This window comes from Astyanax mexicanus, chromosome 10, assembly GCF_023375975.1.
Source record: "Astyanax mexicanus isolate ESR-SI-001 chromosome 10, AstMex3_surface, whole genome shotgun sequence".
NCBI classification, from domain to species: Eukaryota; Metazoa; Chordata; class Actinopteri; order Characiformes; family Acestrorhamphidae; genus Astyanax; species Astyanax mexicanus.
The window spans coordinates 54,363,173-54,375,604 of NC_064417.1; the positions used below are offsets into that span (position 1 = coordinate 54,363,173).

Genomic DNA, 12,432 nt, shown 5'->3' on the forward strand with positions numbered 1-12,432 from the left:
GTGCTGTGAGGCACTGTGAGGTGCTGTGCGGTGCTGTGCTGTGCAGTGCTGTGCGGTGCTGTGAGGTGAGGTGCTGAGCGGTGCTGTGCGGTGCTGTGCTGTGCTGTGCGGTGCTGTGCGGTGCTGTGAGGCACTGTGCGGTGCTGTGAGGTGCTGTGCGGTGCTGTGCTGTGCTGTGCGGTGCTGTGCGGTGCTGTGAGGTGCTGAGCGGTGCTGTGCGGTGCTGTGCGGTGCTGTGCGGCACTGTGCGGTGCTGTGAGGTGCTGTGAGGTGCTGTGCGGTGCTGTGCGGTGCTGTGAGGCACTGTGAGGCACTGTGCGGTGCTGTGAGGTGCTGTGAGGTGCTGTGCGGTGCTGTGCTGTGCAGTGCTGTGCGGTGCTGTGAGGTGCTGTGCGGTGCTGTGAGGTGCTGTGAGGCACTGTGCGGTGCTGTGAGGTGCTGTGAGGTGCTGTGCGGTGCTGTGCTGTGCAGTGCTGTGCGGTGCTGTGAGGTGCTGTGCGGTGCTGTGCTGTGCAGTGCTGTGCGGTGCTGTGAGGCACTGTGCGGTGCTGTGAGGTGCTGTGAGGTGCTGTGCGGTGCTGTGCTGTGCAGTGCTGTGCGGTGCTGTGAGGTGCTGTGCGGTGCTGTGAGGCACTGTGAGGCACTGTGCCGGCGTCAGGGTTCGGTGGGTATTCTGTTGCATCAGATTCCAGCTGACTCACCATCAGTGACAGAACCTGCAGTTTCTTCAGCCTGAGCATTTTTAACAGTTTGGACAATTTTTCTGATTTATTAAAACTATTTCTACCCGTCTGCACAGAGATTCTAATGCGGCTCTAAATATATGAGGCTCAAATCAGATACAGGCCATACTGTCATATATACACACTGTTAAATATTAAATATTAAATTTTAAACCTACAGAATCACACAGACTGTTCTCATCACCAGTCTTCTCATATTTATAAAGGCTCGTCTGTGTTTACATCATCACAACTCTACCTCTGTTTAACAAAATCACTTTTCTTTACAAACTCTACAGACAACACTAAATAATATTTAATGTGATCAAGTTTCACCTTTGCTTTAGCTATTCTAAGAGAACAGCCCCCCCATTGGCTAAAGCTTCACACTAGTATCTGCAGAGAAATAGCTATTAGTGTTTATTACAAATAACACTAATCTGATACTGTTATTTTACACCTAAACAAAATAACGCTGCTTTTATTCACAAGAAGCAACATTACTGTAAACTTATTACATATCAGACTGCAGATATTAGACTGAATGTGAAGGAGTGAGCAAGTAATCAGAAATCAAAACTGTGATACTCAAAACTAGGAGATCTAAAACAGCAATTAATCAAACAACTAAACAACTAAACCAAAGTCTGAGTCAAAAAACACAAAACAACCAGAGAAAAACCTGAAACAACAAATACTCTACAACCAGATTCAAAAACACCAACCTGCGTATAAACACACACACACACAGGTGAGTGTGATCAGTACTCAGGTGACATCATGACCAGTTGGATTATGGGAAGCGTAGTTTAAGAAGTAGCCTAAGGCAGAGGGAGGGGTCTGACAGGAAGTGACATTTTTACTTATACAAATACCTTATATTATGATGTATGATAGATAGATAGATAGATAGATAGATAGATAGATAGATAGATAGAAAATAAAGAGATAAAAAACGATACAGAAATAGAGAGATAGATATAGAGATACAGAGATAGAGATAGATAAAGATATATAGAATAGAGAGATAAATAGAAATTTAAAATAGAGCTAGATAGAGCCATATAGAAATAGAGATAGATAGAGATATATAGAAATTGAAAGATAGAGATAAAGATATAAAAATGAAGAGATAGATAGAGAGATACAGAAATAGAGAGATAGATAGAGCAATAAAGAGATAGAGATAGATAAAGATATATAGAAATAGAGAGATAGAGATAAAAAATAGATAGATAGATAGATAGATAGATAGATAGATAGATAGATAGATAGATAGATAGATAGATAGATAGTAATTATAGATGGAGGAGTTCTGGCAGCAGCAGCAGGAACAGGAGTGTAATTCTTCATCACGTTCCCCAACAAAAGCTCAACACGCCCCCATTGTTTCTGCAGAGGCGTGAAATGTGTCCTCTCTCTCCGTCACGCCGGGGGACGAGGCAGGAGGACCGGCGGAGACGGGAGACGGGAGACGGGAGCCGGCGCTGGAGAAGAGCTGGCAGGCATTAGCACTGCAGGTTACATCAACCATGTCTTAACTAGTGTCACACTGTACCCCCAGAAAAACACCACGAATTCATACCGGAGCTCTGCAGCACTAACACACCGATATCTGAGTGTGTGTTACAGTGTGTGTGTGTGTGTGTGTGTGTGGTCTGTTATTTTACAATGCCCTATTATTTCACAATATAAACCCAATACATGATTAACCGCAGGGTTAGTTATTTAGTTATCTAGTGAATTCTGATTTAATACTGATCTACTATATAACTGTACTGTGAGGTTTTATTAGAGGCCATATAGAAAACAAAGAAACAAAATAAAGATAAATCAGAAACACAGAGGAAAGGAAAGGAAACTGAACACGACAGAGAACAAAGGAAAACATGGGGTTTAAATACACAAACAGACAAGCAACACCTGGGGAGGATAACAAGGGGGCGGGGTTAGAGATGAGACCAGTGGGAGCACTAATGATTAGGCGGAGTTAGGGGGTGGAGACAAGACAAAAACATAACAGAGCCATGTGCTTAAAGAGAACAAAAACACAAAACAGGAACAGAAAGAACCAAGAAACGAAAGAAACACAACAAACCTGAGCTAAAGATTAACACTCTACACTCACTGTTAAATCATTACAGTTAGAAGCTGAAGCTGTAGTGAGTGTTTATGTGTGAATGTGATGATTTATTACAGTGAGATAATTTAAGATTATTAGATTAAACTGTTAATCTGGCTCTAGAACCTGTTGGTTCTCTATGCTGGATATAAAATGAGATTGTGACGGTTGGTTCTGGAGGTTCTGGCGGTTCTACAGGTCTGTATGGATCCTGCAGGACAGTGACTGATCTCTCACCAGGAGGAACACTGTCTAAAATGATCCTCAGAGATCTTTATACACAGTATCTGAGATATAGAAGAACTGCATCCAGCATCCAGAGCTCTGCATTATTTCTGCTCATGAGATTAACACTGCAAATTCATCATTTTAATGTCTGAAATGGATAAAACTCAAATACGTAAAAGTAAACCACCGTTAGTTTTCGGGTTAGTTTAATGTGTGTGTGTGTGTGTGTGTGTGTGAGTGTGTACGGGCCTGCAGCGTATTACACATTAGAAGTGTTAGGTGGCAGGTTGGTGGCGGGTGTGTGTGTGCGGGTGGCGGGTGCGGCGGCAGCTGTATTTGTGGGGTGGAGGTGTGCGGTTGCCAGGGGTAAAGTTAATCCTCCTGCAGGCGAAACTCTACAGCTCCCTGTTTCAGTGTAATTCTGTGTACGGTAGCCGGCGCTCGACCCCCCCACCCCCCCCCGCGGTTTCTCTGTGTTATTGTTCTGGATTTGCGGTATGAATTTCTGTCAGTGTGAAATCAGAGAGTCAGAGTTTCGGTTTTGTTCTGAGGGATTATTCATTATTAATCCGGGTAATGATCGAATCTGTACAGCAGACCACACACACAACACAATAACACACTGAACTGGGGGCGGGACTGGGGCAGGGGGAGGAGCAAGGGGGATTAAGTGTTTTCATGATCAATCAATCAATCAATCAATCAATCAGCCTCACTCAGTAATACATCAAGTGTTACTCTCATTTACAGTGCAGCCGAGCATTTAAAACTTATAATTAAAATCAGGTATTTAATAAGGATAAGCTAAAATAAGGGACTTATAAATAAAGCAAAAAAAGAAAATGTAATAATAAAAGCTTTAGAAAACTAAACATTTAAGATGCAATTAATAAAAAATATAATAATTCAGAAAAAAAAGAAAAAAAGAATTGGACAGGCTGAAATTTAGAGAAGTCAAATAAAGATATAAATAATTAGAATAAAAATAATAGAAGACTAAAAACATTAAAAAGCTAAAAATACCAGAAAAATAAATCAAAGCAATAAAGAAATAAAATAAGTCAGCCTAGTTTAATACTGAGAGTGATGTTGCTATTTACCTGAGCCTCTGTCTGCACTTAACCAATAAATTATTAATATCAGTTTCAAATGAGTGACTTTGCGGTGTCTGTGCCTGGTCTGTGCCATGTGTATGCTGTGTCTGTGCCGGGTCTGTGCTGTGTCTGTGCCGGCTCTGTGCCGGGTCTGTGCCGGGTCTGTGCCATGTCTGTGCCGGCTCTGTGCCGGGTCTGTGCCTGGTCTTTGCCGGGTCTGTGCCTGGTCTGTGCTGTGTCTGTGCCTGGTCTGTGCTGTGTCTGTGCCGGGTCTGTGCCGGGTCTGTGCCGGGTCTGTGCCGGCTCTGTGCCTGGTCTGTTGACAGAACAGCTCCTTCCTACCTGCACTCACTCCTGAAGGCTTACGCTACCTCCCGGCCGCTGCGCTCCTCCAATGAACGTCGCCTCACTTTACCAAACAAACATTCACACAAAGCAATCCAGACTGTTCTCATACAGAGTTCCCCAATGGTGGAACAAACTACCTTCTACTACCAGATCAGGAGAATCTCTCACTATCTTTAATACACTCCTGAAGACTGAGCTCTTCAAAGAGCACTTACTCTCCTAACACCTCTAACTAACTACCTTCCACTACCAGATCAGGAGAATCTCTCACTATCTTTAATAAACTCCTGAAGACTGAGCTCTTCAAAGAGCACTTACTCTCCTAACACCTCTAACTAACTACCTTCTACTACCAGATCAGGAGAATCTCTCACTATCTTTAATAAACTCCTGAAGACTGAGCTCTTCAAAGAGCACTTACTCTCTTAACACCTCTAACTAACTACCTTCTACTACCAGATCAGGAGAATCTCTCACTATCTTTAATAATAAACTCCTGAAGACAGAGCTCTTCAAAGAGCACTTACTCTCCTAACACCTCTAACTAACTAACTAATTCTAACCTCATCTCCTTCTTCCTCTTCTCTACTCCTCTATCCCATTATTTCCCTCTGACCTCCTTAAGGCCCTATCTATAGATGCTTTATTTTTAAATTCTATTATTTTTGTACTTAACCTCTTCTATTATTTGCACTTCAATATTGTAAGTCGCTTTGGACAAAAGCGTCTGCCAAATGTAATGTAATGTAATGTAATGTAATGTAATGGTCTGTGCCGGCTCTGTGCCTGGTCTGTGCCGGGTCTGTGCCGGGTCTGTGTGAGAGCTGGAGCGGTGAGTGGGACAGTGCTGATAATGGGCAGAATGACGGAACGACAGGAACTCGACCCAATTAAACCCAGAACCAGAGAAGCTGCAGCTCCAGCGTTACTCAGCCCTATAGACAGAGATCCACTATAATTAGAGCTTTATATAAAAAATATATTTACTGTTTAAAACAAGCAAAAATACAATTCAATAATACAACAAAACAACAATACATATTACAGACAGACTAAACCTGCACATATCAATTACAGGCAGGTTACATATCATATTTAATCAACAGTTAAACAATAAAATGATGCTGGTGAGGTAAAAATATTAATAAAATACATAGAGCACTATATCACAAACTGCACAAGGCTCATTATGATGTTCATTGCTATATTTCACCCCACCAACAGTCTATTATCACTCTATCCTCCTCCTGTCTGGTTTAAACAGCAGCAGAGCTTCTGAATATATCTACACTGATGGGCGTGGTGTTCTGGAAATGAGGTGTGTTCAGGTACATTTCTGGACTTTTATCTTGTTTATCTTGGTAACAGAAAACACAGGAGCTCCACTGACTGAATACAACCTAGACAGACGCCAACAGTCAGACGTTCATCGCTATCTCGGTAACACAGGCGCTGTGCCGAGCCGAGCGTACGCCCCCACTTATTACACACACATGAACACACAGCAGCACAAACCCTACTTTTACATCAACAATAAACAGAATAGTAAATAAAATAACATTGCTGTTCCCGTAAATGAGCTGCTGGAGCTCCTTCATAGTGTAACTATGTGAGGACGTTGTGAGGACTATGTGAGGACGTTGTGAGGACTATGTGAGGACGTTGTGAGGACAGTGTGGGGACAGTGTGTGTGTGGATAAGGACGCTGTGAGGACTATGTGAGGACGTTTTGAGAACTGTGTGAGGACAGTGTGTGTGTGGATAAGGACACTGTGAGGACTGTGTGAGGACAGTGTGGGGACAGTGTGGGGACAGTGTGTGTGTGGATAAGGATGTTGTGAGGACTATGTGAGGACATTGTGAGGACTGTGTGAGGACAGTGTGGGGACAGTGTGTTTGTGGATAAGGACGTTGTGAGGACGTTGTGAGGACTGTGTGAGGACAGTGTGTGTGTGGATAAGGACGCTGTGAGGACTATGTGAGGACGTTGTGAGGACTGTGTGAGGACAGTGTGGGGACAGTGTGGGGACAGTGTGTTTGTGGATAAGGACGTTGTGAGGACGTTGTGAGGACTGTGTGAGGACAGTGTGTGTGTGTGGATAAGGACGCTGTGAGGACTATGTGAGGACGTTGTGAGGACTGTGTGAGGACAGTGTGTGTGGATAAGGAGGGTGTGGATAAGGACGTTGTGAGGACTATGTGAGGACGTTGTGAGGACTGTGTGAGGACAGTGTGGGGACAGTGTGTGTGTGGATAAGGACGCTGTGAGGACTATGTGAGGACGTTGTGAGGACTGTGTGAGGACAGTGTGTGTGTGGATAAGGACGTTGTGAGGACTATGTGAGGACGTTGTGAGGACTGTGTGAGGACAGTGTGGGGACAGTGTGTGTGTGGATAAGGACGTTGTGAGGACGGCGAGTGTATGGTGTGAGGACGTTGTGAGGACTGTGTGAGGACTGTGTGTATGGATAAGGACGTTGTGAGGACTGTGTGAGGACAGTGTGTGTGTGGATAAGGACGTTGTGAGGACTATGTGAGGACTGTGTGAGGACTGTGTGAGGACAGTGTGGGGACAGTGTGTGTGTGGATAAGGACGTTGTGAGGACTATGTGAGGACTATGTGAGGACGTTGTGAGGACTGTGTGAGGACTGTGTGAGGACAGTGTGTGTGTGGATAAGGACGTTGTGAGGACGGCGAGTGTATGGTGTGAGGACGTTGTGAGGACTGTGTGAGGACTGTGTGTATGGATAAGGACGTTGTGAGGACTGTGTGAGGACAGTGTGTGTGTGGATAAGGACGTTGTGAGGACTATGTGAGGACGTTGTGAGGACTGTGTGAGGACTGTGTGAGGACAGTGTGTGTGTGGATAAGGACGTTGTGAGGACGGCGAGTGTATGGTGTGAGGACGTTGTGTGAAGTGGTAAGTAGAACACACCTGAGGACGCAGGTGTAGAATCCGTTGTCCTCCGTCTCGGCGGAGCGGAACCAGATGGAGTCCCCCTCTTTGCTGAGCCGGTGGCCGGAGAAGATGATTGGCTCCTCAGAGTCGCCCTTGTTTTTGTACCAGATGAGCCGCAGCTTGGCGCTCTGGGTCATGGTGTAGTTGGTTCTGATGTAGCTGTAGAACAGAGCGCACTTCACCCGCAGAGGCTCTCCCGCCAAAACCCGGTACGTCTTCAGATCCACCGACCAATCAATACAGCCGTCCACTGCAGAGACACACAACCAGCCAACCAAAACACACATCATTATACTGATATAAACACAGCGAGATTATATAAATAAATAAATATATAATTACATTTCATTCACTTTCATTCTGATTAAACGTTTACATCTGATTTATTATTCAGATCTGAGCATCAATCTTACAGATCAAACATGAATCTTTAATTACTAGTAGCATTATTAGCGTTATATTATTAATATTATTATTATTAGAATTATTATTATTAGAGTTATTATTATTATTATAAGCGTTATTATTATTAGCGTTATTATTATTAGCGTTATTATTATTATTATAAGCGTTATTATTATTATTATTATTAGCATTATTATTATTAGCGTTATTATTATTATTATTAGCATTATTATTATTAGCGTTATTATTATTAGCGTTATTATTATTATTATTAGCATTATTATTATTAGCGTTATTATTATTAGCGTTATTATTATTATTATTAGCATTATTATTATTAGCGTTATTATTATTATTATTAGCATTATTATTATTAGCATTATTATTATTAGCGTTATTATTATTATTATTAGCATTATTATTATTAGCGTTATTATTATTATTATTAGCATTATTATTATTAGCATTATTATTATTAGCGTTATTATTATTATTATTAGCGTTATTATTATTAGCGTTATTATTATTATTATTATTATTATTATTATTATTATTATTATAAGCGTTATTATTATTAGCGTTATTATTATTAGCGTTATTATTATTAGCGTTATTATTATTAGCGTTATTATTATTATTATTATTATAAGCGTTAGCTTTGCGTCTGTTCTTTAGTATTTTAGTATTAATGTTTTATTTCTGGTTTGAGCTTCAGTTCTGCAGTTTCCTCCTGATCTTCTACAGTTTCTCTCTGTGGAGCTGAGCGCGTGCGCCGGGTGGATCCGCGTTACTCAGCGCGTGAGATAACGCTAGCTCAGCGTTTGATAAGAGTGGGGATAATGGCATCTGGCAGGACAAAAGGCAGGACTGTGGTCTGTCTGAGGGAGACGTGACCTCTCAGTGGACGCTCTCTGATGATGAAAGTCAGCCTGAGGTGAAGATTCTCCCTCTGAAACTTCTGATCTGATCCTCATCATTAAAGCATCATACTGTCCTGAGGAGCATCAATCTGCATCACATCTACATCCATCATACAGCAGAGCATCATACAGTAATGCCTCATGCAGCTTTGCAACATACAGCAATGCATCATGCAGCTTCGCATCATACTGCAGAGAATCATACAGCAACAAATCATACAGCAACGCATCATACAGCATCGCATCATACAGCAACGCGTCATACAGCAACGCATCATACAGCATCGCATCATACAGCATCGCATCATACAGCATCGCATCATACAGCAACGCATCATACAGCATCGCATCATACAGCAACGCGTCATACAGCATCACATCATACAGCAACGCGTCATACAGCATCACATCATACAGCAGAGCATCGTACAGCAATGCATCATACAGCAACGCATCATACAGCAGAGCATCATACAGCATCACATCATACAGCAGAGCATCGTACAGCAATGCATCATACAGCAACACATCATACAGCATCGCATCATACAGCAACGCATCATACAGCAGAGCATCATACAGCAGAGAATCATACAGCAACAAATCAAACAGCAACGCATCATACCGCATTGCATCATACAGCATCGCATCATACAGCAACGCATCATACAGCAACGCATCATACAGCAACGCATCATACAGCATCGCATCATACAGCAACGCATCATACAGCAACGCAGCAATGCGCACTATAACAGAGAACATCACACCATTTACTGGATCATTCAGGATCTAATATTTTTTTTATATATATATAAATATATATACTATACAATACACTTTTATATTTAATATTTATATACACTTTAATATTTCTACCATTTCATTAACCACTGCTGATTGACATGCTGTGGTATAAAGGACAGACTTTTAAATTATTCTAAATTATGAAATATAATTAAAAATCTGCTTTGTATATTTACTTATGTTTCATTTAACTAATTAAAAAAATGATTGATCTGAATAATCTAAGTATGATTTAAAAAAATCTAAAACAAAAGAAATCTGTAGGGGGTAAATACTTTCTCACAGCACTATATATAATAATGTATTTAATATATATATAATATTAATATAATATATCAAGATGACATATATTTAACATTTGTTGAATTAAGCCGGACCAAATAGAAGGATTATAAATCTGTGTGTAATTTGATCTCAGTCAGTCAGAAATCTGATGCTCTTTTAGAAACGTTCCACATTTTTCACAGTTTTCATTCAGAAGTTTTTAATACAGAATTAAATAAACTCTTATTCTCTGGTGGGTTTCGTGTCTAAATGTTTACAGAAGAGAGAAATGGGTCAGAATTACGTCCACATTAATCAACGATGTAATAAAGAGCTCCAGATTGTGAACCACAGGAGTATAACTGTAATACATACCGAATACAATTACCCCTCAATTACCCAGCAGTCTGTGGGGGATTTACACCGTCTCTCTCCGGCTGCTCTGAACCACATTAATATCTATATAACTATATATAAATATATAAATATATAAATATCATCACATTAAACCTATTAAATACATATTATTGTATAATTTACAGTAAAGACTGAGAGCTGGGGATCAGGACGGAGGAGGTGAAGGTTCAGGATGTGGATCTCCACCGCGGCTCGGTGAGGGGGAGATGAGGCGGTGTGAGGGGGTGTGTGAGGGGGTGTGTGGGGGAGGGGATGGTGTGCGGTGGTGGGGGGGGTTATGTTTGGTCTGTTGGGTTAATGCGGTGTCTCTGGGCGGACGCAGCGCAGCGAGTGCACAGGTTACACATTACATTAAGGAGCTGCGGCTCGGCGGCCGCCGGTTGCCCCGGGTTACGGTGAGGAGACGCACTTTTCTGAATGATTTGCTCATCGGTTATTAGGAGCACCGCGGCGGCAGAGACCCCGAACACCGGCACCAAAACACACCTCCATACAGCACCTTCACAAACTCCTACACACAGCTTAATACTGAGACCCGGCATTACAGGGGGTGAGGCAGAGAGGGGTGAGGGGGTGAGGCAGTGTTGGGTGAGGGGGTGAGGCAGTGATTGGTGAGGTGGTGAGGGGGTGTGGGGTGAGGCAGTGAGGGGGTGAGGCAGTGATTGGTGAGGTGGTGAGGGGGTGAGGCAGTGATTGGTGAGGTGGTGAGGGGGTGAGGCAGTGTGGGGTGAGGCAGTGAGGGGGTGAGGCAGTGATTGGTGAGGTGGTGAGGGGGTGAGGCAGTGTGGGGTGAGGCAGTGAGGGGGTGAGGCAGTGCTATCTCAATAGTACAATATTATGATAGTATAGCAGTTAACATATATATATATATATATATATATATATATATATATATATATATATATATATATATGTTATTATAGTTGTTATATATGCATATGTTATTATGGTAGTTACTAGCCTGGCCTGTGTGCGGAGTGTGTGTGTGGTAATCTTGGCGTGGTGTTGAGCTGGGACTACAGTCCATCTATGTATCGTGTTGATGTGTGATTTACGGCGCGGTGACTGCGGTCATTTATTATATTCAGAGTGTGCAGTGCGTGTGTGGTAAGTGTGGTGAGTGTGTGGTGAGTGTGCGGTGAGTGTGTGGTGAGTGTGCGGTGAGCGTGTGGTAAGTGTGCGGTGAGTGTGCGGCGTCTCCGTTTAGGTATAAAGAGCAGCGTATTACTGAACGTCCCCTGAAATGAGTTACACTCGGCCGCAGACAAAACCAATCTTATCAGAGAGGAATAAATATGGAAATGCGGGCGGGGTTACGGCCGTCGCCGCGGCGCCGAGCTCACGCCGCAGTTTATCAGCCGCGACTCCAAACGCAGCTTTATATAAATCGACTTGACCACAGCCGCCCTGCAATCCTGCAAACCGGATCAGAATTTATTCCCCCTGTCAGACGAGTAAAGACCCGCCGGCTGATCCCAAACACCCCCACCAAACCCCATCTGAAGAACCTGTTCATACATCAGAGAGAGAGAGAGAGAGAGAGAACAGAGACAAAGAGAAAGAACAGGAGATAGATAGATAGATAGATAGATAGATAGATAGATAGATAGATAGATAGATAGATAGATAGATAGATAGATAGATAGATAGATAGATAGATAGATAGATAGATAGAGCAAAGCAACACCAGACCTTCAAACTACCACCAATTCCACTAGAAGGGTTGGTGTAGGGGGCAATCGCCACCCCCCCCCCCCCCATGACGCCCCCAAGATTAACAAATGCTATTAAAGTGCTCTTTAGAGTGGCCAAATAGAAACAAAGCGCCCAATCGCCTGCTCTTGTGATTTACAATAAACAGAATAAAATAATAGTAAATAAAATAACATTGCTGTTCCCGTAAATGAGCTGCTGGAGCTCCTTCACAGCGTCAACCAGCAGCTCAGTTTCCTCTGCTGAGAAGAGTTTGTTGGACACGTCCAGGTAGCTGCACCGTTACAATAGCAATCCACCAAAGACAGAGCTCACCTGATCTACTCTTAAAGAGAATGATGAGCAAGAGACACTCTGATTGGTTTATTTATTTTACTTTATGCCCAAAATTAAACACACCCATGATTCATTAAGAGAACTAGTACAAAACTT

The 12,432-nt window shown here is 42.6% G+C and overlaps 1 protein-coding gene across 1 annotated transcript in view; it reads right to left on the reverse strand.

Annotated features, from left to right (window-relative positions):
- Positions 1-12,432, reverse strand: part of il1rapl2 (interleukin 1 receptor accessory protein-like 2) — a 274,458-nt gene that overhangs the window by 119,917 nt on the left and 142,109 nt on the right. The window contains exon 3 of the mRNA XM_049484135.1: positions 7,451-7,724. Coding sequence (XP_049340092.1) covers positions 7,451-7,724 — 274 coding nt within the window. The remainder of the gene's footprint in view (positions 1-7,450; positions 7,725-12,432) is intronic.